At 46.1% G+C, this 25,922-nt stretch overlaps 1 protein-coding gene across 2 annotated transcripts; it reads right to left on the reverse strand.

Moving 5' to 3' along the window:
* Nucleotides 1-99: 99 nt before the first annotated feature.
* FAHD2A (fumarylacetoacetate hydrolase domain containing 2A) lies at nt 100-11,699 on the reverse strand. 2 transcript variants are annotated; one of them, XM_045978652.1, is made up of 8 exons: nt 11,568-11,699; nt 5,925-6,193; nt 4,424-4,640; nt 1,987-2,046; nt 1,631-1,793; nt 589-697; nt 399-486; nt 100-293 (listed from the first exon to the last, which is right to left on the reverse strand). In XM_045978652.1, the coding sequence occupies exons 2-8, from the start codon at nt 6,164-6,166 to the stop codon at nt 231-233; spliced, it is 942 nt and encodes a 313-aa protein (XP_045834608.1). In that variant the 5' UTR covers nt 6,167-6,193; nt 11,568-11,699; the 3' UTR covers nt 100-230. The 2 variants fall into 2 exon arrangements, with proteins under 2 accessions (XP_045834608.1, XP_045834607.1); XM_045978651.1 differs by lacking the exon at nt 11,568-11,699 and adding an exon at nt 8,423-8,598.
* Nucleotides 11,700-25,922: the final 14,223 nt, after the last annotated feature.

Consider the following 25,922-nt stretch of genomic DNA (forward strand, 5'->3'; position numbering starts at 1 on the left):
TTTTAGGGTATGTTTTCCCCTTCCCCACCTTGTGAGAAGGCCCTGTCTTGTTCCTTGAAACCCTAAAAGAAGAAGAACTATAGCAAAAGTCAAGCTGGCTGTTTTGGCTGAGAATTTTATTGATGAGGAGAGCAAGCTTCCTCTCCTCTCACTCTACCTGGAAGAGGCAGCTGGCACTGGGAGAGAATGGATGCCCCACCTCTTAAGTCCTGGGCCCATGCGGAGAGCCCTCACACCACCTTGTTGACGATGATGCCCAGTTCTTCAATTTCACACTGGACTTCATCCCCCTTCTGTAAAACAGAAGGTCAGGAGGCCATCAGTCCTTTGGCCTGGATTTTATAAGCCTAGCAGGAATTCTGGGTATTTGTTCCCTTTCTACCTTTTAGTCAACCTACCTTGAGAAAGACTGGAGGTTTCCTGAAGACACCAACACCCGGGGGGGTCCCAGTCAGGATGACATCCCCTGGGTAAAGAGTAACGAACCTGGGGCAGAAGAGACAGCTGAGACCAGGGGCCAGAACTGGGGCTGGAAGGCTCAGCTCAGCCTCAGGTGGGTAGTGGGAAGTAAGGCCCCATCCCACTTACTGGGAGATCCAGGCAATCAGCTCTTCCGTCTTAAACACCATCTGGTTGGTATTGCTGCTCTGGACCACCTCCCCGTTCACTCGGCAGCAGATCTTTAAGTTGTGTGGATCTGAAAAATGTAAAAGCACCACCTTGGGGTTGTTTTCCCATGATCCCCTCCCTATACTGAGAAACCAAAGGCACAGGGTGGCTTTGTGACCATAGTGAAAGGTCTCACTGGATGTGCTCCTGGCACTTCATGCCCACCCAGCACTCCCTACCCTGGAACTTTCCATATGGTCACTGGCCTCTTCAGGTCTCCCTGCACCTACCACCTAGCAGAGCATCTGCCTGTGGTCACTGGGGTGTGTTAAGGAGGGAATGTCCCAGACCCTCCTCTACCCAGAGCAAAGGCTGACCACTGCAGATATGGAAACGACTGGGTATCTGTAATCCAAGAGGGTAACCACCCAGACAGGCACGGCGCCTCCTGCACCTGACGGCAGGGAAAGCTTACCTGTAACAGTGTCTTGGTTAATGAGCACCTTCAACTTTTTTGCTTTATACACTCATCCCCCCTCAGAACAGCTGGAACACAATTTCACGTCACTGTGTCTGCACAGGGGGGTGTAAAGCTGGGGTGCATGGGCACACACCCACCCAAATGGCTGTGCACTGCCCTTTTCGTGACAGGCCTTCCTCTGGGTTCACCTTGCCCTTGCTGCTTAGAACGGGTGCCGCCCTGATACCCCTAGCTGTGCAGGTGCTCTCCCTCTCCCCCTCTGGGGAAAGGCACGGGCTTTCAATAGCCAATAGCCAACTTCTGCTACTTTCCGACTTAAAGACTCTCACAGATAGTGGCAACTAGAGGAAGTTCTCCCGTTTCTGCAGTAAGGGATGTGGAAGGAGGCCTGTGGAACTTGTGGCCTAGGTTGAAACTTGCTCTCCAAGGAATCAGAAAAAGGCAAATCCACATTCCAATTTCCTGGGTGTGGCTTTTTGTTTACTCTCATGTGTGCATGCAAGAGCAGGAAGGTCACCATGTGGGCTATCCAAGACCTACCTGCTATACTGTCCTTGGTCACCAAGGCAGGACCCAGGGGGCAGAAGGTGTCAAAGGTTTTTCCCAGCAGCCACTGCTTTCCATTGCGTCTCATTTGCCAGTCACGAGCACTTACATCATGAGCCACAGTGAAGCCGGCCACATGAGCCATGGCATCTGTGGCCTTTAGGGGACAGGGGATTTGGCCAGATTGGAAGTTAGATCAACACGGCGACACCAACCCTCATAACGAAGCCTTTATCCCATGTTCGTCACCAGAACGAGCCAAAGATGGGCAAAGAGTAAGGCAGTCAGGGAGCAGGGAGTAGCCGACCATTTCCCAATGCCAGAGACAGACGGCACCTCTTCCACCTTACCTTGATGCGCTTGCCTTTCTTTCCAATGACTACGGCCAGCTCTACCTCCCAGTCCACCTCCTGTAGAGAAAGCAGCAGTGAACTGCCTGGTTCTGGGGCCTATTACCATGCTCAGGGGCTGTACACCGTGCTTCAGGGCCTGGTCTCTAACAGTGGGGCTTGGCTGTGGGCCCACAATTGTAACCACTATGAACCACATGTAGTAAATGAGGGGAGAGGTATGGCTTATAGACCCATAAACGTGGGCAGTGGCAGGCAGCACCACTGTGTGTAGGCACAGCTCCCCACTGTGGGGAGCGCCTGGTGGGCTCAGCTGGTAGAACATGTGACTTGATCTTGGGGCTGTGAGTTTAAGCCCCACAATGGGTGTAGAGATTATAGGTAAATTTTTTAAGAAAGACAATAGGAGTCTGGGCACTGAATTTACAAGTCACTCGGTACTTTCAAAAAAGAATGAGTATCAAGTACTAACAGCTAATCCTACTGTGTGCCAGTAACATCCTAAGTGCTTTTAGGTATTAACTCACCTAAATGGAAAGAAATGGGCACAGCCACAGAAAAAGGAAAACATGTGCAGCCTTTCCCATAATCAACAAAATACAACTATAAGATAAAACTTAGCCTTTCAAACTGCTTGCTCTTTCTAATGGTAACAACCAGAGTTGTTCTGAGCATAGCTGACACCTGATCTTGGTGTCCAGCATTGCCACCCACTAGACAGAACTGGGTTCCTTGGGGGAAACGGCTAATTCCAGGTCTGAGACAGTACAAGATGAGCCTGGAATATTTTGGTCAGAAAGTAAGGATTCAAAAAGTGACAGGGCTGGGGCCAACTTGAAGCCAACCACTAGCTAAACAGACCATTTGGCTATCAAAAAGAATGTAAGTGATGGTCTATAACATACTGGATAAAAATGAAAAACAAATATACAGTGCTACTAAAGGGACAGGAGTTTTTTAAAAAAAAGGGAGGAAGCTTTTCTTAACAGAATGGTAGCCTCTAATAGGAGAAGAAGAAAGCATGATAGAAAAATTGCCTTTTTCTAACTCCCAATACAGTAACGGGTTCAGGTGAGGATCCCTGGATGAAAAGCTATGGCATACAATAAGATAGTCAAAGGGTCTCAAATTCCTACCCTACAGACTGCTTATTAATTACCAATGAAATGTACCTTCCTCATGAGATCTAGTGAACATCAAGTAAACCAAATGATCAAACTTTAGCACCATCTGACATAAGCCTCCCAATATGGTGCAATGTATATCTGTTGCTTCAGATTGAATGTGCCCCTCAACCCTGAATTTCATATGTTGAAACCTAACCCCCCAATGTGATAATATCAGGAAGTAGAGCCTTTGGGAAGTAACTAGGTCATGAAGGCAAAGCTCTTATGAACAGGGGTAGTGTCCTTATGAAAGAGATCCCAGAGAGCGCCCTTGCCCCTTCTGTCATTTGAGAAAACAGAGAAGACAGTTGTCTGTGAACCAGGAAGCGGCTCTCCCCAAGCACCAAATGTATCAGCACCTTGATTCTGGACTTCCCCACCTCCAGTACTATGAGAAGTAAAGTTCTGTGGTTTATGAGCCACCCAGTCTGTGGTATTTTGTTACATCCATCCAAATTATCTAACACTTATGTAGAATCCTTGACAAAAATGTCTAACTCAAATCTAAACATGAAGAAACAAGAGTGTGGGATATGCTAAGGCAACTTGCCAGGATTCTTCCAAAAGTCAGTGTCATGAAAGACAGAAAAGGGCAGGGGATTGTCTGATATCAGAAGTCAGTAAACTATGGCCCACGGGCCAGATCCAGCTTGCTGGCTTCTTTTATAAATAGCTTTCCTAGAACACAGTCATATTCACTCATTTATGTATCAGCCATGGCTGCTTTCACACAACAAGGGCAAAGACGACTTGTTGGAACAGACTCTGTGGCCCTCAGAGTCTATTATTTACTGACTGACCCTTTGAGAAAGTCTGCAGATCCCTGTTCTAGAATAAAGGCACTAAAGAGACATAACCAAGTACACTGCGTGGCCTTGACTGATCCTGGTTCAACAAATAAAAAATAAAACAGAACCCAAATTATCATCTTTGGGGGCAACTGGGTATACTCCCAATTGGACTATATATGAGGTATTATTCCTGTTAATTAACTTAGTGGTGATAGTGGTTATTATGATCATTGTATTTACTCCTAGAAGATGCATCCTGAATTTTATTATTTTTCTACAATTAAAGTGTATTTTTTTGCAATCAGTAAAAAATATGTTAACTTCTTTTTTTTTCCCCGAGTCCAGCCTTACACAGTATAACCCCCTGTAGTTTCTGCTGAACGCACTACTAAGCAACAGGTAGCTCCTTTAGGCTGGCTGCTGAGTGCTGAGCACCCCAGTGATGGGCCGGTGACTGGCGGCCTATGAGGAGGCACTGACCTTGCTCTCTGGCGGGAGGATGACCTCGTCGTAGGGCCCCACAATGGAGCTGGCAAACTTGCTGAAGATGATGGGCTCCTTTGGCACTGGAACATTCTGCTCTTTGCAATGGTCCACATAATTCATTCCCACACATACCACCTTGTCTGGCCGTGTGACTGGGGCCAGGAAGGTCACCTCCGACCGTGGTAAGACTGGCAACTGGGCAGTCAGGGCTCTGCAGAAATCAGAGCAGGAGAGAGGGACTGGTTCGGAGCAGGCCAGCAACCCCTGGGCATGCTGGAGAGGCACTGCAGCAGCTATAAGTTTTGCTTTTTCAAATATATTTTCTAGATCAACCATCACAATCAGCGTGGAAACCAAACCCAGGTATTATCCTTTGATATTAGAGTGCTGTTTACTTTTTATCCAGTGTTGATTTCCTTTCCCCCATTAGGTAATACATGTCATGTAAGGGCATTCAAAAGGTACACATGAGAAGACTGGAAAGGCCTCTCTTCTGCCCCTTCTCCACCCTTGGACACAGCTATCGTGGCCCATGTAGCTCTTCACATCCTCTTCTCTTCCTGTCCTTTCTTACGCAAATGACCGCACACTGAATACACCTTTTTAAAAAATACGTATTTTTTGGAGATCTCTCCATAACAGCATATACCTTTCCCCTTTTTTTGATGGGACTGTGTATACCTGCACAGTACAGGTAGACCCAATTACCTGATGAGGGCAGGGAAGTAGTTTCCAATCTTGTGAGACTACGACAGTATCAGAAACACTGTTTTGGGTTTTTTGGGTTGTTTTTTTTTTTAAGATTTTTATTTATTTATTTGATTACAAGTAGGCAGAGAGGCAGACAAGACAGAGGAGGAAGCAGGCTCCCCGCTGAGCAGAGAGCCTGATGTGGGGCTTGATCCCAGGATTCTGGGATCATGACCCAAGGCGAAGGCAGATGCTGAATGGCTGAGTCACCTGGGCGCCCCTGGAAATATACTGTTACCAATACTGTGTGCTGTCAAACACTTGTATTTTTGCCAGTTTAATACATTTACTGTTCATCAGATTTCAAACAGCTCCTGACTTCAGGTAAGTCCCTACCTTATCTAGCCCAAACCCAAGGACCATCTCTAAGAACAGCTTCTTACAGTTCTCTCTCTTCTAAGGAGCTAAGCGTCCAAAGACTATCCCCAAGCTTCCCAATATGTCTCCTAGGATCCCAGATCCCAGACTTCTCAGGCAGACAGAAACTTAATGCCCTAGGGAAGCAGAGTACTGGCTCCACCACTGAATGTATGGCCTTGAAACAGTTAATAACCATCCCTGGGCCCGAGGATATTGTCATACAAGACTTCTAAGGCTCTGCACTAAGAGAAGAAATGAGAAAGGAAAGAATCACCCTGTTCACCTGTGAAAGAGCTACCAGCTGGTTCTGCTTCCCAGGGCAGGGATGGGGGTGGGAAGAGAGTGGGGGTAGCAGGGCAGCCATTATAGCTGCCTGCTGATTTACCTTCTTGCCACTGAGAGAGTGGCCTCTCCCTGCTCTAGGAATTCCATCATCGTCTTGGGCAGTGTGGGGTCAAAGGCGTTGAGGTTGATGACCCCCCCGCCATTCCCTGACTCCAAGCCCAGCTGAGGTCCCGTCAGATGGGGTGCCTGAAACTGCACCAGTCTCATATTTCTGGAGGGTTGAAAGGGCCGCTTCTGAGCCTGCAGCAGAGTTGTGAGCAACCTTCTACAGGAGACCAGCATCAGAACTTATGTAGAAAAATGTGGGTCCTAGGAGACAGGAGGAACCGAAACCACCATCAGGATCCACAGAGTTCCCCAAGCTGCAGCCCAAGCCCTCTCACCCCATCAGCCATTCCTGCCACAGGACAGTCCTGGAAGTGGTTCACATTTATTATTTCACCCTGTTATACTTTATCGGGTGATTGTTTTGCTCAATTCAATGCATGTAATGAAATGTTTCTAAAGGAGTGACTACCTCATGCCAGGCACAAGTCTAGATGGCAGGGGTTCTGGCATTCCTTGAACTGGTGTTTCCTGCAGGCTTATGCTGTACCTGCCACCACCGAGGCACTGGGCACACTATAGATCAGATATGCACAGACCTACCATCCTGCTCTCAGGGGAGATGGAAATTAACAACTGACGTCATAAGTAAGATCCAGCAATTGGGACTACTGATGTGAAGATACGGGGTCCTGCCTTTGTCTAGTTTTTTGAGGAAGTGATGCTGAGCTGAGCTGGGCTGGGCTAAAATAAGCAGGACTAGAAATTAGCTAAGAGTGGGGCCCTGCATGGAGAAGGGACCACTGGTAAAACTGGCTTCACAGCAGTTATAGGCAATTTTTTAAAATACCAATTTGATCCTATTACCCTTCTATTGAAATACTTCCCACTGCTCACATTACCAAGCCCAAACCCCTACGGGGCTATTCTAGTCTTCTAGAAGCAGCCCCCACAAACCTCGCCAGACAGTAATTATTTCATTTCCCCTGCTGCAGTTCAGACTACCTGAGGGAAGAGGCTGCAGACAAGGGGCATGGCCTCAGTTTGACAGGCTTCACTGGGCTGTCTCTTCTCTGGGTTTCAGGACTGCATCTTTCTCTTTCACTGCTGAGTCCATAGTGCCAAGCACTATGCTGGGCACACAGAAGGCTCTACACTACACTCTGTTGAATCAACCAATGCCAGGAGCCGAGGCTTGACTTTTCGCTACTTGGGAAAGCTTGGTGATTGCCAACATGGCTATGTCTTTCCTCCTCAAATCACTTAGAAGATATCAACAGGGCTCAGGTCCTGTTCTGAGCTCCAGGCTTTACTCAAACCCCATTCTCTTGTTTTCTTTCTAATCTAAGCCTGGCCTTCATTCCAAACAGTCCCTGCCCTGCACGGATCCTTGCTTTAAAAAGTGCCCCTTTATGCTCAGGCACATGGAGGTGGTCCCAGATTCCTGGTCCTCATTTGCCATGTTCAGTTAAAGACTCATTAGACCCAGGTCACTGATCTGACCACGGCAGCAGCCAAGGAGTTCAGCCAGGAAATCAGCTTTGAAACTTCCGCCCTCCCATCTTACACAATAATGCTGTCAAAAAGCTATTCAAGTCAAAATGCATGCACTCAGACACTCCGCACTGAAAAAATAGTTACAGCTCCCACTGAATGCCAGGTCTTATTTTAAGAGCTTTGCCTATAATGTCTGATTCAATTATCTTGACAACTGTGAAAAGTACATATGTTAGTTCCATTTTACAGTGGGAAAAAAAAAAAAAAAAGGCTCAGAAAGATGAAGGGCTTTACCCAAGTTCCCAAGGAGAGAAAATAGCTGGGACTTGAATCCAAGTCCAGGTGACACTGAAATTCTTGGCTTGGGCTAAAGTGTTCTAGAGGTGGTGGGGGTTGGATTTCCAATAGGGTATGTTCTAGAGGTCTGCTGTCAGCCAGGGAAAACGTGGTCACATCCTGGCTGCTGCTTCAGGGATAAGGCTGGTCACCTGCTTTCCAAGATAACTTCTGGCCCCATGGACTATGCCCTTCCCACATGACAGATACATTCCGGTTCTCATTCTGCCCTACAGCAATACCCTCAGGTACAACATACCATTTTACAGAAATGGGCAATGAGGCTTAAAGAAATCATCTTCCAAAGTACCAGTTAGAAAGTGGCCCTGGTGCTTCTGTGGTAATCAGGACGCAACAAGAGCATGAGCGAGCTCAATTCAACTCCTGGAAAAATGTCCTGAAGCGAAGAGGCCGGGATTCAAGGCGGAAACAGCACAAGCATTGCAGACTGAGAGGCTTGGGATCGTGTCCCACTACCCACTTGCTTGGCACCCTGCACCAGTCCCCCAGCTTTGTCTCCTGCACTCTGTGGGCGCTCACGAGTACCCACCCCGCCGTGTCCCCGTGGTCGCTGCGGCCGGGAATCCCGGTCCAGTCCTGACCTCAGTGGAAGACCTACAGGGAGGCTGAGACCCGGCCCGGCCCACAACCCCAACGTACCTGGCCGCAGCGGCCGGTCTTGCCGGGTGCCCTGTGCTGTCGGGCTCGGGCTCACCGAGTTGGGGGGGGCCAAGGTCAACAGGTGTCTAGACACCTGCACCGCGTTCTAGGAGCCACGACTCGCCCGGAGATCAGCAGGAGTAGCGCGCCCAGCAGCTCCACTAGGACTTTCGCTCAGCTGGGCGCTCCTTGCTGACGCCAGAGAGCAGCAGCCAATAGAACGGCGCCCCATTCGTCCCGGAAGCCAGGTCACGGAGGGGGCGGGCCTAGTGCGGGAGGGCAGGGGGCTTCTCCAGGGTGCCTTCAGGTGTCTTCTTGGCGGACGCAGGTGAGGCCAACCGTCGCCCGAGGCCAAATTCCCGGACACTCATAGTCCGGACTCCCTGCACCTGTATGAATCTGACAAGTGCTTCCTGCAAATCTGTGCTCTGGGCGCCTTGCTAGTCTCACCTACGTGGGGCCCTGCTGGGGGCCAGGTGCCGTTTTGATTGTTGGGAAAAGGTGGTGGAGGAGGCCAAATTATGGCGTCCTGGTTCGCAACGACGAGTATTTTTGTCTTCTGATTCTGATATATCACTGAGAAGGGAAGGAATGTTTGCCCCTATTTTATATATGGGAACCCGAGGCAGAAGTGTTTTGCTCAAGGTGACACGAGGAGTGAATAGTGGAACCAGCATTCTTGACCCCCAAGTGCAGCCCTTTACTCCCATTCTCAAGCAGCCTTGCCTTCACATGCACTGTTTTGGGCCTAGGGCAGGATGGTGGGAAGCAAAACCTCCAGCATCAAAGAACAGGCATTCTCGTGCATAGGTGGTTTAATTAAACAGGCAGTGACAATCCACTAGCATTGTAGGCCTCCGAGACATGGAGACATGTAAAGGGCTCTGGGCAAGATGCCCAAGACTTAACCATAGACCAGATCATCCAGGGCTTTACTTGTCCCAAGAAAGAGTCTGGCCTTTTCTAAGCACACAGGAGACCTCACAAGGTGTGCCATGGTTAGGCTTGCATTTGAGAACTTCTGCCCTAGCCACTCCTACAAGGCAAAGTGTCTGGATAAGGTGGCTTGGTGTGTGGCAAATACAGGGAGAACCCAGAGATGTTTAGAAGGTAGAACTGACAGCCCTCAATGATGATGACAGGAGGTGGGAGTGAAAGAAGGTCCAAGGCCAACTCCTACATCTCTGGCCAGTAAAGGGTACTGCCATTCATGAAGACAAGGGTTCTAGAGGAACATCAGGTCTGGGGAGAGGATGGTAAGCTCAGTTTTGGATGGGTTGTATTTAATGTCGCTGTGATACATTCAAGGAGGCACTGCAGGGGGGCAGTTGGAGACACAGGTCTTGGAACTTAGGGAATTAGCTTGCAGGTAGAAGTCAGCATACAGATAGAAATGGAACTTGTGAGGGTAAGTATGATCAGGAGGGATGTGGTAAAGAGAGCTTGGCACAAACCCTAGTCAGGAGACCCATCATGTAAGGATCAGCCAGAAAGACTGAAGGGAAACAGGGAGACAGGGGAACACATAATTTAGGCAGAGATTTGGAACTGCACTTTCCAAATGCCAAGGAGACGACTTCTGCTCTTGGACGAGAATAAAACAGGTGATGTCTTTAAAGACCGTGATCAAAAAAATATATACTATATTATATATATATATATATATAATATAGTATATATAATATATATACAAAAAATAATATACTATATATAAAAATATACTATAAACAAATCTACACACATAAATTTGACAACTTCAATGAAATGGACCAATTCCTTAAAAAAGAGCCTAAAACATTTCACCCAAAATGAAATAGGTAATTTGGATAGCACTGTATCTATTAAGAAAATTGAATTTGTAAGTTAAAAACTCCTGAAAACCAGTCCGAGATGTTTTCACTGGAACAATTCTACCAAATGTTTAGAGAATGAACACCAATTCTACCTAATCTATTTCAGAAAATAGAATAGGAAGGAACATGTCTCAATTCATTTTATGAAGCTAGTATTACCCTGGTATCAGAAAAAAAGACAATACAAAAAAAGGAAACTATAAACCAGTAACTCCCATAAATACAGATGTAAAAGTCCTTAACAAAATATTAGCAAACATAATTCAGAAATACATAAAGAGAATTCTCTACCATAACCAAACAGGGTTTCTTCCAGGAGTGCAAGGCATGTTCAATATCCAAAAATTCCTCACTATAATCCACCATATTAATAAAGAAAAAAATCACAAAGTCAAATTAATTAATTTATTAAAAATGTGACAAAATTCAACACCCATTCATGACAAATACTCTCAGAGAACTCAGAAGGGAACTTCTTCAACTTGATAAAGAACATCTAACAGAAAGCCTACAGTTAACATCATAGTTAATGGAGAAAAACTGAATGCTTTCCCCCTGGAATTGGGGACAAAGAATGCTAGTTCCTAACGTTTTTTTTTTTAATATTTTATTTATTCATTTGACACAGAGAGAGAGATCACAAGTAGGCAGAGAGAGAGGGGGAAGCAGGCTCCCTGCCTGCTGAGCAGAGAGCCTGACGTGGGGCTCGATCCCAGGACCCCGAGATCATGACCTGAGCTGAAGGCAGAGACCTAATCCACTGAGCCACCCAGGCGCCTCCTAACTTTTTTTTTTTTTTAAAGAATTGATTGATTGAGTGATTGCACAAGTGGGGAAAGGGACAGAGGGAGAGAGAAAAACTCAGACTCCCTGCTGAGTACAGAGGCTGATTCCAGTCTTGATTTCAGGAACCTGAGATCCTGACCTGAGCCGAAATAAAAAGTAAGACACTTGGAGCGCCTGGGTGGCTCAGTGGGTTAAAACCTCTGCTTTCGACTCAGGTCATGATCTCAGGGTCCTGGTATCGAGCCCCGCATCCGGCTCTCTGCTCAGCAGCGAGCCTGCTTCCTCCTCTCTCTGCCTGCCTCTCTGCCTACTTGTGATCTCTGTCAAATAAATAAATAAAATCTTTATTTAAAAAAAAAAAAGGTAAGACACTTAACCAACTGAGCCACTCAGGCACTCCCCTACCACTCTTAAATCATGATAGTACTGGAAATTCTAGCTAGTGCAATAAGGCAATGAAAGGAAATAAAAGCATATAGATTGGAAAGGAAGAAGTAAAACTATACCTTACTTGCAGATGAAATGGGTTTCTTCATAGAAAATCCATAGGAGGGAGCCTGGTGGTGGGTATTATGGAGGGCACGTATTGCATGGAGCACTGGGTGTGGTGCGTAAACAATGAATTCTGGGACACTGGAAACACTGGAAAAGAAATAAAGTGAAAAAAAAAAGAAAATGAGGTTTAAAAAAAAAGAAATACAGATCTTTGCATCACAATATTTTTTAAAAGATTTTATTTATTTATTTGACAGACAGAGATCACAAGTAGGCAGAGAGGCCGGCAGAGAGAGAGGGGGAAGCAGGATCCCCACTGAGCAGAGAGCCCAATGCGGGGCTTGATCCCAGGACCCCGAGATCATGACCTGAGTTGAAGGCAGAGGCTTAACCCACTGAGCAACCCAGGCACCCCTTTGCATCACAATATTAAAAAAAAAAATCCATTAAGAGGGAAAACCTCTTGGGAATAATAAGTGAATTCAGCAAGGTCACAGAGTACAAGATCAACATAGAAAAATCAACTGTATTTCTATATATTAGCAATGAAAATGTGCATCCTAAAATTTAAAATATAATACTATTTCCTCAAATAAAAAGAAATGCTTAGATGCAAATCTAACAAAACATGTGCAGGACCTGTATGCTAAAAGCTATAAAACACCGATAAAAGAAATCAGACATCAAAATAATCAGACATTCAAAAAAAGAAATCAGACATACCATGTTAATAGATTGGAAGACTTAGTGAAGATGTTAATTCTCCACAAACTAATATACAGGTTTAACACAATTCCTAGCAATATCCCTTCAAGAATTTTTATACATACAGACAAGACTATTCCAAAATTTGCATTGAAAGGCAAAGGAACTAGAATAGCTAAAACAATTTTTTAAAAGAATAAAGTGAGAATAATCGGCCAACCTGATTTCAAGACTTATTATGTAGTTACCATAATCAAGATCATGTGGTACTGGCAGAGGAATGGACAGATCAATGGAACAGAAGAGAGAACCCAGAAATATGCCCAGCTGGCATTTGAGAAAGATACAAAAGCAGTTCAGTGGAGGAAGGATAGTCCTTTCAACAAAGGTACTGGAGCAATTGGAGAGCCATCTCTTTAAAAATGAACCTTGACCTGACAGAGCTTATACAAAATTTAACTCAAAATGGATCACAGATTTAGATTTAAATTTAAAATGTAAAATTATCAAGTTTTTAGGAGAAAATACAGGAGAAAATCTTTGAGACATATGGCTTAGTGACTTAGTGAAAGGTTCTTAGACATTACCCCAAAAAGCATAATACAGGGAGAAAAAACAAAACAAGTACCGGACTTCATCATAAGTAAAAACCTTTGCTCTGCAAAAGGATGTTATGAGGATGAAAGAACAAACTACAGACAGGGAGAAAATATTTGCAAATTACATAGCTGACAAAGAACTCGTATCTAGGATATACAAAAATCCACAGTATAGAGACTTGTTGCATCACTGTGTTGTATTCCTGAAACTAATGTAAAATAGTGCCAAGAACACTTCAATTAAAAAAAAAAGACACAGACTTGTATCCCTGAAACAAATAATACATTATATGTTAATTTAAAAAAAGAAAGAGGGGCGCCTGGGTGGCTCAGTGGGTTAAAGTCTCTGCCTTTGACTCAGGTCATGATCCCAGGGTCCTGGGATCAAGCCCCGCATTGGCCTCTCTGCTCAGCAGGGAGCCCGCTTCCTCCTCTCTCTCTCTGCCTGCTTCTCTGCCTACTTGTGATCTCTGTCTGTCAAATAAATAAATAAAATCTTTAAAAAAAAATGAAAGAAAACCGCTGAAAAATCAACAGAGGAAAAAAACCAATCTAATTAGTAAATGGATAAATGACATGAAGAGACGCTTTACTGAAGAAACTATACAGATGGCAGATGGATATGATCACATGAAAAGATGGTCAACATCTCTACAGAGATTAGGGGGATGCAGATTAAGACCACAATGAGATATTACTGCATTATTAGAACAGTTAAAAAAAACAAACAGTGGCAATACCAAATGCTGGAGAGGATGCATATAACTAGATCTCACACGTTTCTGATGGGAATGTCAAATGCATTAGCCACTCTAGAAAACAGTTTGGCTGTTTCTTAAAAAACTAAACATGCATTTACCATATGGCCCAGAAACTGTAATCCTGGGCATTTATCCCAGAGGAATGAAAACCTCCATATGATTGTTCATAGCAGTTTTATTTGTAATAGATAAAACCATGGAAACAACCGAAGTGTTTTACAATAGGTGACTGGTTACACAAAATGTGGTACATCCATACCACAAAATACTACTTGTCAATAAAAAGGAACCGACTTTGAATATTCACAAAAACTTGGACGGATCTCAAGGGCATTATGTGGAGTGAAAAAGGCCAATCTCGAAAGGTCACATTCTGTATGACACCATTTATAGAGCATCTCAAAATTACAGAGATGGAGAGCAGATTAATGGTTGTTAGGGGTTACAGATGGGCGTTTTTGGTCTTTCACACAAGCAAATGAAAAAATCTTTTTTTAAGCCACTGTTCTTTTGGATTCCTGTTACTTGCAGCCAGACGTGATCTGAACTTGTAAGTCTCCTCCCACACCACACTTTAATTTCCTTCTCCATCTCCGTCTCTTTTAAACTCACCTGTTTCAGTTGAGAGGCAATGTGAGGGGTTTGGGGGGTAGGAAAGGAATAAATCAAACAAGATGGGATCGGGAGGGAGACAAACCATAAGAGACTCTTAATCTCACAAAACAAACTGAGGGTTGCCAGGGGTTGGGGGGTAGGGAGAGGGTGATGGGATTACGGACATTGGGGAGAGTATGTGCTATGGTGAGTGCTGTGCAGTGTGTAAACCTGGCGATTCACAGACCTGTACCCCTGGGGCTAACAATACCTTATATGTTAATAAAAAATAAAAAATAAATAAACTCACCTTCTTCCATCCAACCTACAGATGTTGCAATTCTCAAGGCATGCTCCTTACTGCTCTTCTCTCCACTCAGTAGGATCCCTAAGCAATCTTTTTCATGTGTGATGGTTTAATTATCACCATAGAATGAAGTCTCACATGAACCCAACTGACTATTGGACATCTCCACTTTGACGTCTCGAAAGGACCATAAACAACATGTCCAAGACTGAGCTTAAACGATTTTTCCACATCAAACACGGTCTCTGTCTCTCAGAGATGTCAGGAGCTTCTGCCCAGCTGGGCAGTTCCCAAACCAGAATTCAGTCTTTGCCCTTCCCACACCCTTACTTCTATTTCCAACCCATCCTCATGTCCTACCAACAGTTCCTCCCCAAATCTGAATTGTTAGACTTCCCAGCATCCCAGGCCGAACCACTAATACACCTTCCTGGCTGCAGTCCTGCTGGGCCTCTGTGTGGGCCTCATGTCTACAAATTCTGACACTCCTTCCATCAGTAAGAGGTATCTCATTTCCATCCCCCTTTCCGCGGGCTGAACTTAGTGACTCACTTCTACTCAATACAGTGTGTGGATGACCCTGCCTGAAGTCGAGACTAGTCCGCTGGGGCGGCCATCAGAGCGGCTGGCTTAAAGAGCAGACATTTGTTTTCTCAGTTTGGGGGTCTGGAAATCTGAGATGGAGGTGCTGGCAGGTTGGGGTCTTCGCAGGGCTCTCTCCTTGGTCTGCAGGTGACCACCTTCCTACTGGCACTTCGCATGGTCGCCCCTCTGTGCACACACCCCTTGTGTCTGTGTACCCAACCTTCCTCTTATAAGGACACTGGTCACACCAGATTAGCGCCCAGATAATTTAATTATCTCTTTAAAAGACTTATCTCTAAATACAGTTCTGAAGTACTAGGAGTTGAGACTTCAACATGCGAATTTTGGAAGGACCCAGTCCAGCCTGTAACAGCTAGGTAATAAAAGGTGGTACAGCCTCTTCTGCGCTCTCTCAGGACAGCATATCAGTCTGGGTCCAATCAGGAAAGAAACCACACAGTAATCTGAACAGATTTAAGTTTAAATTAAGGAAGTATTAATTCTAACAGGGGAGTGGAGTCATGAGGGGTTGCCCAGTAAGGCTCTAAAAAATATGAAAGTATCAGATAAAAGGAGAAGTCAAACCCTTAAGACTCAAGGAAAACACCCAGGGAAGAAACCCGCCAGGGCTGAGATCCAGACCTTGTTGGAGATGACAGAGATGTTTAGTACTGGGCTGGTGAAACCAACTAGAAATCTGGAGCTCAGGTGAAATCCACCCTCTAGGGTACCGGCAACATTTTGCTACAAGTGCTCTGTTACGAAGCCACTAAGGGAGGGGATGCCAAGGGAAGTTCTTGGCCACAGGTGCTGCTGGGTACCATGTACTGCAGGAGCTGGGCCCTGGGGAATGCTGCAGGATCCTGGTGCTGGAGAAGCTGCCCATGCTGCAGGAGCCAGTCTAGTGAGAATCCGACACCAGGAAGCAAAACCCTTTCCTCCTGGAATGTCTCTCCAGTGCCCTCCGAAGACAATGCTTCAGTGTCAGCTGGCAAGGAGAAAACATTTAAAGGGCCTGGGTCTGTTTTTACAGAGTAGGCAAGACAGGTAAATCTGGAGCTGACAAGCAATAAATAGGAAACTGTACAGCCCAACCTTTGACTACTCTGCTTCCATATGCGCCTTTGACAAATATCTAAATTTTGTACATCAACAAAACAACTCTTGACTGCTATCTAATCTGAGGTGATGCTTCCTAGGAGTAAAGAAGTTCTCATCCTTTCCCCAAGAGTCATGGTATCCATCATAAATTTAGTACCAGCCCTGGTTTAGAACATTCTGTTGCCTAAAAGGTAAAATTAAGTTCTGATCACTTGTGTATAAGGGAAAATTGGGAAGGAGAGAGGAACAAATGGTTAGCATATCCAAATGTAACAACCAAATAGAAAAGAGACAAAACTTTTCACAGAACTAGAACAATCCTAAAATTTGTATGGAACCACATAAGATCTTGAACACCAAAGCAATTTTTAAAAAGATTTTATTTATTCAACACAGAGAGAGATCACAAGTAGGCAGAGAGGCAGACAGAGAGAGAGGGGGAAGCAGGCTCCCTGCTGAGCAGAGAGCCCACTGCGGGGCTTGATCCCAGGACCCTGGGATCATGACCTGAGTTGAAGGCAGAGGCTTAACCCACTGAGCCACCCAGGCGTCCCATCAAAGCAATTTTGAAAAAGAAAAACAAATCTTTTTCATATTTCATATTGAAATTCCATATTTCAAGTTATATTACAAAGCTATAGTAATCAAAACAGAATGGGACTGGAATAAAAAAAAGACACAAAGATCCATGGAATAGAATAGAAAAACCCAGAAATAAACCCACAATTATGTGGCCAATTGATCTTTGGTAAAGGAAGAAAATACATACAATGGGGAAAAAGTCTCTTCAACAAATGGGTGTTGGGAAAATTAGACAGCCACATGCAAAAGAATGAAACTGGACCACTTTCTTTCACCATACACAAAAATAAACTCAAAATCGATTAAAGACCTTAATGTGAGACCTGAAGCCATAAAAATTCTAGAAGAGAGCACAGGCAGTAATCTCTCTGACATCAGCCATAGCAACACTTTTCTAGATGTGTCTCCTGAGGCAAAGGAAATAAAAGCAAAAACAAACTACTGGGACTACAGCAAAATACAAAGTTTCTGCACAGCAAAAGAAACTATCAATAAAACTAAAAAGCAACACACTCAATGAGAGAAGACATTTGCAAATGACATATTTAATAAAGGCTTAGTATCCAAAATATACAAAGAACTGATACAATTCAATAACCAAAAAATAATTAATCCAATTTAAAAATGGGCAGAAGACATGAACAGACATTTCTCCAAAGAAGACATACAGATGGCCAACAGACCCATCAAGAGATTCTCAACATCACTCATTATCAGGGTGATGCAAATCAAAACTACAGGGAGATACCACCTCACACCTGTCAGGATGGCTAAAATCACTGACACGAGAAACAACAAGTGTTGGTGATGCCGTGGAGAAAAAGGAACCCTCGTACACTGCTGGTAGAAATGCAAACTGGTGCAGCCACAGGGAAAACAGTATGGAGGGGCGCCTGGGTGGCTCAGTGGGTTAAAGCCTTTGCCTTCAGCTCAGGTCATGATCCCAGGGTCCTGGGATCAAGCCCCACATCGGGCTCTCTGCTCGGCAGGGAGCCTGCTTCCTCCTCTCTCTCCCTGCCTGCCTCTCTGACTAGTTGCGATCTCTGTCTTTCAAATAAATAAATAAATAAAATCGTAAAAAAAAAACCCAGTATGGAGCTGCCTCAAATAGAACTACCCTATGATCCAGTAATTACACCACTGGGTATTTACCCAAAAGATACAAAACCACAAATTATTTAAAAGAATATATGCACCACTATGTTTATTGCAGCATTATTCACAATAGCCAAACTATGGAAACAGCCCAAATGTCCATCGACCAGTGAACGGACAAAGAAGTGGTGTATCTGTGTGTGTGTGTGTGTGTAATAGAATATTATTCAGTCATAAAAGGAATGAAATCTTGCCATTTGCAACAACATGGAAAGAGCTAAAAAGTCAGAAGTAAGTCAGAGAAAGACAAATCTATGATCTCACTCATATGTGGAATTTAAGAAACAAACAAATGAGCAAGGGAAAAAAAAGACAAACCAACAAACACCCTCTTAACTATAGAGAACTGATGGTTACCAAAGAGGAGGTTAGGGGGAGGGTAGAGGGATGGGAAAAATAGGGGATGGGAATTAAAAAGTATACATATTATGATGAAAAAAGTGGTTAAAAAAATCAATGAAAAAAACCCCAACACACACAAAAAAAATAGCAAAACTCCTATAGTTCTCCTTTCTGTAGTTTGTCACAAGGCTGTTAAACTGATATTGCTAGCTTTCTTCTTTCATTGCACACTCTGTATTTCCCCTGCCCTCAACAAGAACCTCAGCTGGTGGGGTTCTTTACTTAAAGGAGTGGCCCAAACTCTCATTCCCCAAAAGTTTGAGCCCACAGTTGTCCTGCCTTTTTTGGTTTCTGTAGTTTTCCATTAACCTTTGCTGTTGTTGCATTTTTCATTAAACTTTACTAATATGGGTCCTGTGAAGGCGAATCTCTGCCCCTTCCATGCTGGAGGCGATCCGGTGTAATCCACCTGCCAGCAGAGGACTAGCTGGTACCCGCCAGGAACGTGCCGTATCAGGGATTAACATGGATCTCTGCGATTAGGCACTCAGCAGCAGTGTTAGGTCCATCTTGGTAAGAGGAAGTACATGTTGCTGAGACCATGCATAGACCCTATGCCTGTCATCCTGGTCCCTCTGTTCATGGGCCCATTGAGCAAGCACCAGGGTGGCTGTGGAGAGAGGCTGACTGACATTCAGAGTATGCCATTTTGTCCACCTATTGTTAAGTGTCTCCTCGGCAATGGATGCCTTTTGGCGGGCATTCACACGTACACTACTGTCTTCACAGTCTGTGTCCTTTCAGGGAGGTCCATCGCGTGCCTCTTCTCCAGACTTACTTGTCATCAACTGTGATGGTGGTAATTTTATGTGTCAACTTGGCTTGGCCACAAAATGCCCAGAAACAAAATTATTCTGTATATTTCTGTAAGAGTGTTTTTTGGATGAAATTAAGATTTAAATCAGTGGAGTATGAGTAAAGGAGACTGCCCTCCATAGTCCAATCCCTTGAAGGCCTTGATAGAACAAAGACTGATATCTACCCGCCCCCACTCCAACCAAGAAGGAACTCTGCCGGCAGATGGCCTTTCAACTCAAACTATAGCTCCTCCCAGAGTCTCCAGCCTACTGGCCTACCCCGTTAGATTTTGGACACAAATATCCTCCGCAATCACATGAGTCAATTCCTTAAAAATGTCTATCTGTCTGGGCACCTGGGTGACACAGTACGTTAAGCATCTGACTCTTGGTTTCAGCTCAGGTTATGATCTCAGCATCACGAGATGAAGCCCCAAGTTGGTTTCCACACTCAGTACAGAGTCTGCTCAAGTTTTTCATCCTCAGTAAACTGATCCCAAAGACCACCCCAGGAAGCCCTGCACATGGGTTGAGAGAGAGGAGGCACTGCAACTGGAACTGGTATGAAAAGAACACGAGTCACCTGCTTGTGAGGCTTAGTTGTATCTTCCACACTTGCCTGAGCCTGGGCTCCTCTCTACCATTTCCATTTGATGACACATTGATGCTGCACATATCCAAACTTACAACTCAGGCGGGGTGTCCAATGACACCCAGGTTATTGGGGAAGGTCAGCAACTCGATCCCCTACTTAGGTGCTAAGTTTCTACCAAAGCCGAACAGCAAGCGAGAGTTGTTTCTCGAAGTGAGAGTAGGTATTTCAGAAGAGGGTATATGGACATGCTACACAGTCCCAGAACCTGGACTGTGATGATTCTATCATTGCTTTCCAGAGGCTCCATAGAGTATCCCCATTTGCCATAAACTTCAATTATCAGATGACTCCTACCCCAGCCACTGTCTAACTGCAAGTGCATGAGAGACCCTGCACGATATCACTGTGAGATCCAATAATAACCAGGGACAGCTATGCTGCAAGAGCGGACCACGACAGCCTCCTGTCTGGTTTCCCTGCATCTTCTCCGGCCCCCTCCGATTTGGAGTCCATGTTCCAGACATGGAGGGGCATTTTCAAAACACTGACTTGACAGGACACTCATCAGTGGCTTCCTGCTGCTCTCAGGCTATGCCCAAGCCTTCAGAGGACCTCCCCATTTTACCTGCATCTGAGTTCAGGATTCTGGGCTCTAAAGCCCATCAATCTAGCCCAATTCTGGGCAGTGCTATCTTCCTCCCATGCCACAGCCTTTTACCTGGTTCAGTGCTACTCATCCTTCAGGTTCAGCTCAAATGCCACTTCCTTCAAGAAGCCTCCTGAGATCACGTGTCCTGTCCAAAGGTTCTCACAGAACAACAGACCTCAGTTTTGTGCCTGGAGTGCTGGCTGTAAATTTAAACTCTTTTGAGTGACTTACTTTATTCATGCCCTGTCTCCAAGAAATGATAGGCTCCATTAGGAAGGGTTTGCAAATATTCTGCCATTTTAACCACAGACCCCAGCAGAGGGCTCGGTGTACAAGGGTCGTTTGTGTTTTCCAATGATGAGAGAATGGTGAAGTAAGGGCCCAGGGCTGGGATGGATGGGAGCTGGAGTGAAGATGCCTTACACACCAGTGTCTTGATGCCTGTCCCACATACACAAGGGATACAAGTCAGAGACCACGGTCTCCTTCCTTTGGGCCCCATTTGCCCTGCCCAGGACAAAGCTCCACTTGGGGCTGGGGAAGTTCGTCAAAGAAGCAGAGAACTTGATTTCACAATACTGGTTGGGCTGGCAGTTGGCTCTGGGGGACTGACAGCCTGCTCTTTGGGGCTTTATTCTTAGTTTCTGGATGTTTTACTGTATTTGGTAATTTCTCAAAACTGGGAAAAAGCACTGCCTGGTTTCATTTACTCTGCTCCTGGGTCAGGACAGCCAGAGCTGCTCAGGAAAGGAAAAGTGGAAGAAAGAGGGATTGAGCTGGGGCTGGGGTGAGTGCTCAGGCTGAGGCACCCTACAGAACAGGCCAGAGGAGATGTTTCAAAGAGACTTTGATCCTGGTAACGTGGGAGAGCTGGGCCCATGACCCAGCAGACTCAGGGCATTGACACCTGGCCTCACCCCAGGCTGTCTGCCATGCCCTCCTTCCCTATAACCTTTAGTTCAGCAGCATTAACACTCCCTTCCCCCATGCCTGCCACAGTGCCAGTCCTGGGCCCTAAGAGGGAACACCTGCTTGCAAGTGTCTGCTTGCAAGATGCCCACAATCTGGCAGGAGAGATGGCACTGGGCAGACCCGCCACAGACCCCCTTCCTTTAGGCCCTGCTGGAGTCTAGAAAGCACGTTCATCACCCACAGCTGAGCTTAACATTATGAGCCACAGTAATTGAGAATTTTTCAGGAAAAGCGCCAATTAGCCCAATTCTAACTGGCTTAAGGGGATGGTGGGTGAGGTGGGGAATCCTATTAGTAGCTCATAAGTGAAGAGTCCAAAGATTGGGAGGGCGCTTGCTTAAGGTAGAGTTTGATTTTGAGCTCAAGGGCCACCCCCTGCCCCGACTTGCCTTCCTCGGACCTTGCTTTCTTTCTCCTCATCCCTCAGTCAGGCCATCTTCCGCACGAACTTCATTCCCCCACTCCCTGCAGTGACAGAGCCGCAGGAACAGCTACGACACTCAGACGCCCCAGCTTTTCAAAGTAAGGCAGCAAAGTCTTTCCAGCATGCCCAGCATATGTCTCCCTGGACCTCATTGGCTGTAACCAAGTCGGGTGCCCGCCCCTCAACCAATCACTGGCAGGGAAAGGCATGGCCTTGTTCGGCTTGGAGGTAACATGGCGGCCAAGGCTTCCCTGGTGGGGAGTGGAGGAGGCCTCCCCGGGAGAGACAGCTAGAAGAGGGAGGATGCCCGCGAGGCGGGAGGCTGGTGACCTTCTTCGTCCTCATGGTGCCCAGGGACGTCAGCGAGGGTGAGGTTTCTGAATGCCTTTTGTTGCTAAGAGAATGGAGGGCCATCTTGGGCAAAGGGATGGGGTAGACCTAGATCCTGCATTCATGGGAGGGTTCGGTAATGTTCAAAGGCAGCTAGAGAGCTGAACAGAGGGAGCCCTGTGTCCAGAATAAGGAGCAAGAGCAGACATGTGAGTTAGAGGGAAGCTGGGGTTTCCTGCTAGAGGAATAGACAAGACAAAAAAGTATGCAGCAGTTGTCAGGGAGTCCTGTTCTAAGGCCCATGGTACTCGGCAGTCAGGAAAGCTGTCAGAGCGAGGTTTATGGGTTGGACCGACCCTTAACTGGTGCCACCGGCACCCAAGAGAAGGCTACTCCCAGGCGCCTTCCAGGGCCACACCTGGACTTCCTGTCAGGCTGCTCTCCTTACACTGCCTCTTCTCTGGGGCCTCTCAGCTCCAGCCAAGGTCTAATTAAACCTGTATTTCCCTTTTTAAGATATGTGCGATTTCTTGCACGAATGGACAGGGGGTGTGGGTACAATAATAATATAATAAATAATAAATAGAGGATTTCTTACAGATCCCATCATCTTGGCCCTCCCTGCGTGGGAAAGAGTTACTCCTGGCCATGCTGTCTCTCTGTAGGTCTCCCCTACAAGCATTATTCTCTGTGCAGATTGGACCCTACCTATATCCCACTCTCTTCTCTCATCTCTGAACCCTGCAGAACTCACTTCTCAGGCAGCTAGATTCTGCATGTTCTCTTTACAACAATCTAGTTGAGACAAAGTCCATGTGATTGATTATACCTGGCCCATGTGAAACCAGGGGTGACTGGCTTCTGGTTTTCCCCTAACCTGATAGGTTAGGGCTCATGTGAGTGGGGAAGGGGGCAGGACGGGATGCCCAGTACTGGCTTTGGGCTGGTAGCTTTGGGGGCTTGTCTGGGATGGAGAAGGTTAATGGGCAATGCAAAGAACAAGGAACCAGGTCCAGGATGATAGAAAACCTGGCTTGAGGAGGGCCTCACACTAGCTCTCAAAGCCTTACTGACTCTGCTGCGCAGCTCCTGTCTGGAATGGGTCAGGGAAGACAGGACAGACCAGGGAATAAAGGCTCCCAGCCATTCTTAACAGACGTTTCTTATACTGAGGAGGGTTCCTCAGTTCCTCACTTTGAGGAATCTCACTCTTTCCTCTTGTTTTACTCACAATTCTGTGGGAAGTCCAGGTCCTCCAGCAGTTCTCACTGATGAGCTTTGTTCCCCTGAGACACCCATCCCCCCACCGCCCCCAGCCCCGTATGTGCCTCATGGTAATTTCCCTCATGGTCTGAATCCCTGCCTTGGACTTTTGGCCTTCTGGGTCCCCACAGGACTTGAGTTTCCCAAAGGCAGAGACTGTGGCTTATCCACGGTGGTCTCCTCACGTTGAAGCCCACACCTGGTGTGTGGGAAGGTATCTAATAAATGTAGAATGGTGCCTTCCTTAGTGAAGACCAGGGAATTTGGAACTTGGCAGGGGCAAGGAAGAGGACTACTAACTGGAGTGTTACCGTCTGGTGTGAAGGAGGAGGTGGAAAACCACCCAAAGTAGACACAATGACTAGAAGCTCACAGAGGGCAAACAGCTCTGCAACTTCGGGAGCCTCTGAGACAGCAGCCAACCTGAAGGACAGTGTTGCTATTACTGAGGGCTCCGGGGCACTGAGCAAAGGTTAGCAACAGAAGAGTGCAGAGAGATTGCAAAAAGGTCTCAGTCCCCATAAGTGGTTGCCGAGGGAAGGTGTGGTTGTTTCAAAGTTTGCTTCTGTCAGGATCACAAGCTGTCTGAAGCTTGCTCTACACGCAGCTCCTTCCCATAAGGCTCTCCGACAGCCCAGATGTTTCTGCGACAAACTACTGTCTCCTGTCTGGCTTCTAGACCCTAAAGGGTGTCATTGGTTTTTTCAAGCTTTTTTCAGGATTTTCAAAAGCCTCACGGGCAAAGCTCACTGGGGAACCCAATGTTAACATCCTTGCTATGGGCTGGAATTAAATCAGTTCTGTGTGGTAACAGTTATGCAGTCTGATGAGTAGTTATGTGTGTCCTGGTTCATAAAATAGGGACTGACAGTGTGTCCTCTCTCCCAGCACCCAGACTGGTAAGCTCTTGTGGAATTATTAATCCTGATCAAGTCCATTTTCTGAAGAAAAACCACATCGAGAATGAGGTGGAAATATGAAAATGTCTTTGGGCTGTGAGAGAAATGACACATAACTTCCCTCCCAAATAGTTTCCTCCGGGAACCTGAGGGCAGGAAATCTGTGCGGAAATCCGTTTGTGGTACAGTCACCCCCGGGTGGTCAACGGGGAGCACAGCCCCTGTAAGCACAAGCAAATGGCATCTCCAATAAAACCTCCATGTGGGGGAGGAAAAGAGAAGCCATGCATCTTCTAAATCGTAGGCTGGCCATTACTCTGGAAAGCTGTGCAGCAGAACACAGGGAAGGGGAAGGGCTAGGGGCTCCTTACCCAGCATCTCACAGCCTCACTTTCCCTCTTCCCTGCAAAAAAGGTAACAAGGTGGGGCATCCTGGGTAGGCCCATATGAGTGCATGAGACAAACCTGGCCACAGGAACCTCTGTGCTTGCTCCGGGTGCTTTCTGGGGCATGTCAGCGTGGCCACGCAGTGAGTGGTGATAGGAGCATGGGGCACATGGACAGCAGGTTGTTGGATGTGGCCTGACTGGCATGGATTGCTCCTCCTTAGCCAACTGGTCCCCAAATAGGCTTTGGAAGTTACCAGGGAAACTGGGAACCATCACAGGTTTATTTCCAACACCTGGAAACTCCTTTCAAAACATCTATCCTTTTTCTGGTGGCTTATTGATATGAGCCACCCTTCTACAGAAAGGGAAAAATACCTGAAACTTCAGTGGGGTAAGGAGGAAGGATGTTCATATTTATCAAGAGGCTAGTAAATATTCATATTTAATTGTCATAATGATTGTTTTTCTGCTTATTTTACAGTGCGGAAACTGAGGCTCAGCAAGGTAAACTGATGTGCTTAGGATGAAACAGAAAATTCCAGAACCAAACCATGGGCTTTTTGCCTTAAATGTCATAGGGCCTTGGAGGTATAGCATGTCCAGAGGCTATGGGGATGTGTAAGGACACAGGCAGGGTGGAGAGGAGGAGATTTCCGTGAGAAGCTTCCCTCAACCCCCAGCACCACCCCCCTCAGACTGCAGCTCCACCCCTTCTAGTCCAGCTTCTGTTGATTACTGGGGGGAGGGGGGAATCATTTCATCCTGGCCCACACAGCTGTCTGGACCAGCCTTGACTCCTGTCCCATGGCAGCCATAGGCTTCTGATGGCTCTGCAGGTGAAAAGCTACACCCAGCAGAAGGGGCTGTCTTCAAATCATGTGATTCCTCTGGGATCGGGGAGAGTGTGCTCTCCAGAGGGAAAGAGGTTTGGTAGCAGGAAGACACACTGCAGAAGCTAGGGAAGTAGAAGCAGTGAGCAGCCAAATTTCAGAGTCAGTGCCTGGAGCTAAGGAATAGACTTCCCTAAGGAATAGTATTTCCTGCTCTCTGGTCTCTTCATGCTTCTTGCACCTCAGACCTTGTAGCTGGGGGAGATGAAGTAAATCTCTCAGAATTTTCTTTAGTGTCTATTGATGGCAAACTCTCTCAAGTGATGTCTGTCTGAAAACATTTTCATGGTGCGCAGTCTAAAATTCCAGGTTGGCAGTTCTTTTGAATAAACTTAGGACAATCCACTGTCTTTTAGCACCATTGTTA

Source organism: Meles meles, chromosome 15, assembly GCF_922984935.1.
Source record: "Meles meles chromosome 15, mMelMel3.1 paternal haplotype, whole genome shotgun sequence".
NCBI lineage: Eukaryota > Metazoa > Chordata > Mammalia > Carnivora > Mustelidae > Meles > Meles meles.

Bases quoted from the DNA above. Each gene is read 5' to 3' on its own strand.
- FAHD2A (XM_045978652.1), bottom strand. From the start codon at position 6,166: ATGCTGGTCTCCTGTAGAAGGTTGCTCACAACTCTGCTGCAGGCTCAG. The intron at 4,641-5,924 runs GTAAATCAGCAG...TGATTTCTGCAG, and splicing joins ACTCTCTCAGTGGCAAGAAG to AGCCCTGACTGCCCAGTTGC. The intron at 698-1,630 runs GTAGGTCTTGGA...TACATTTTTCAG, and splicing joins GACCAAGGACAGTATAGCAG to ATCCACACAACTTAAAGATC.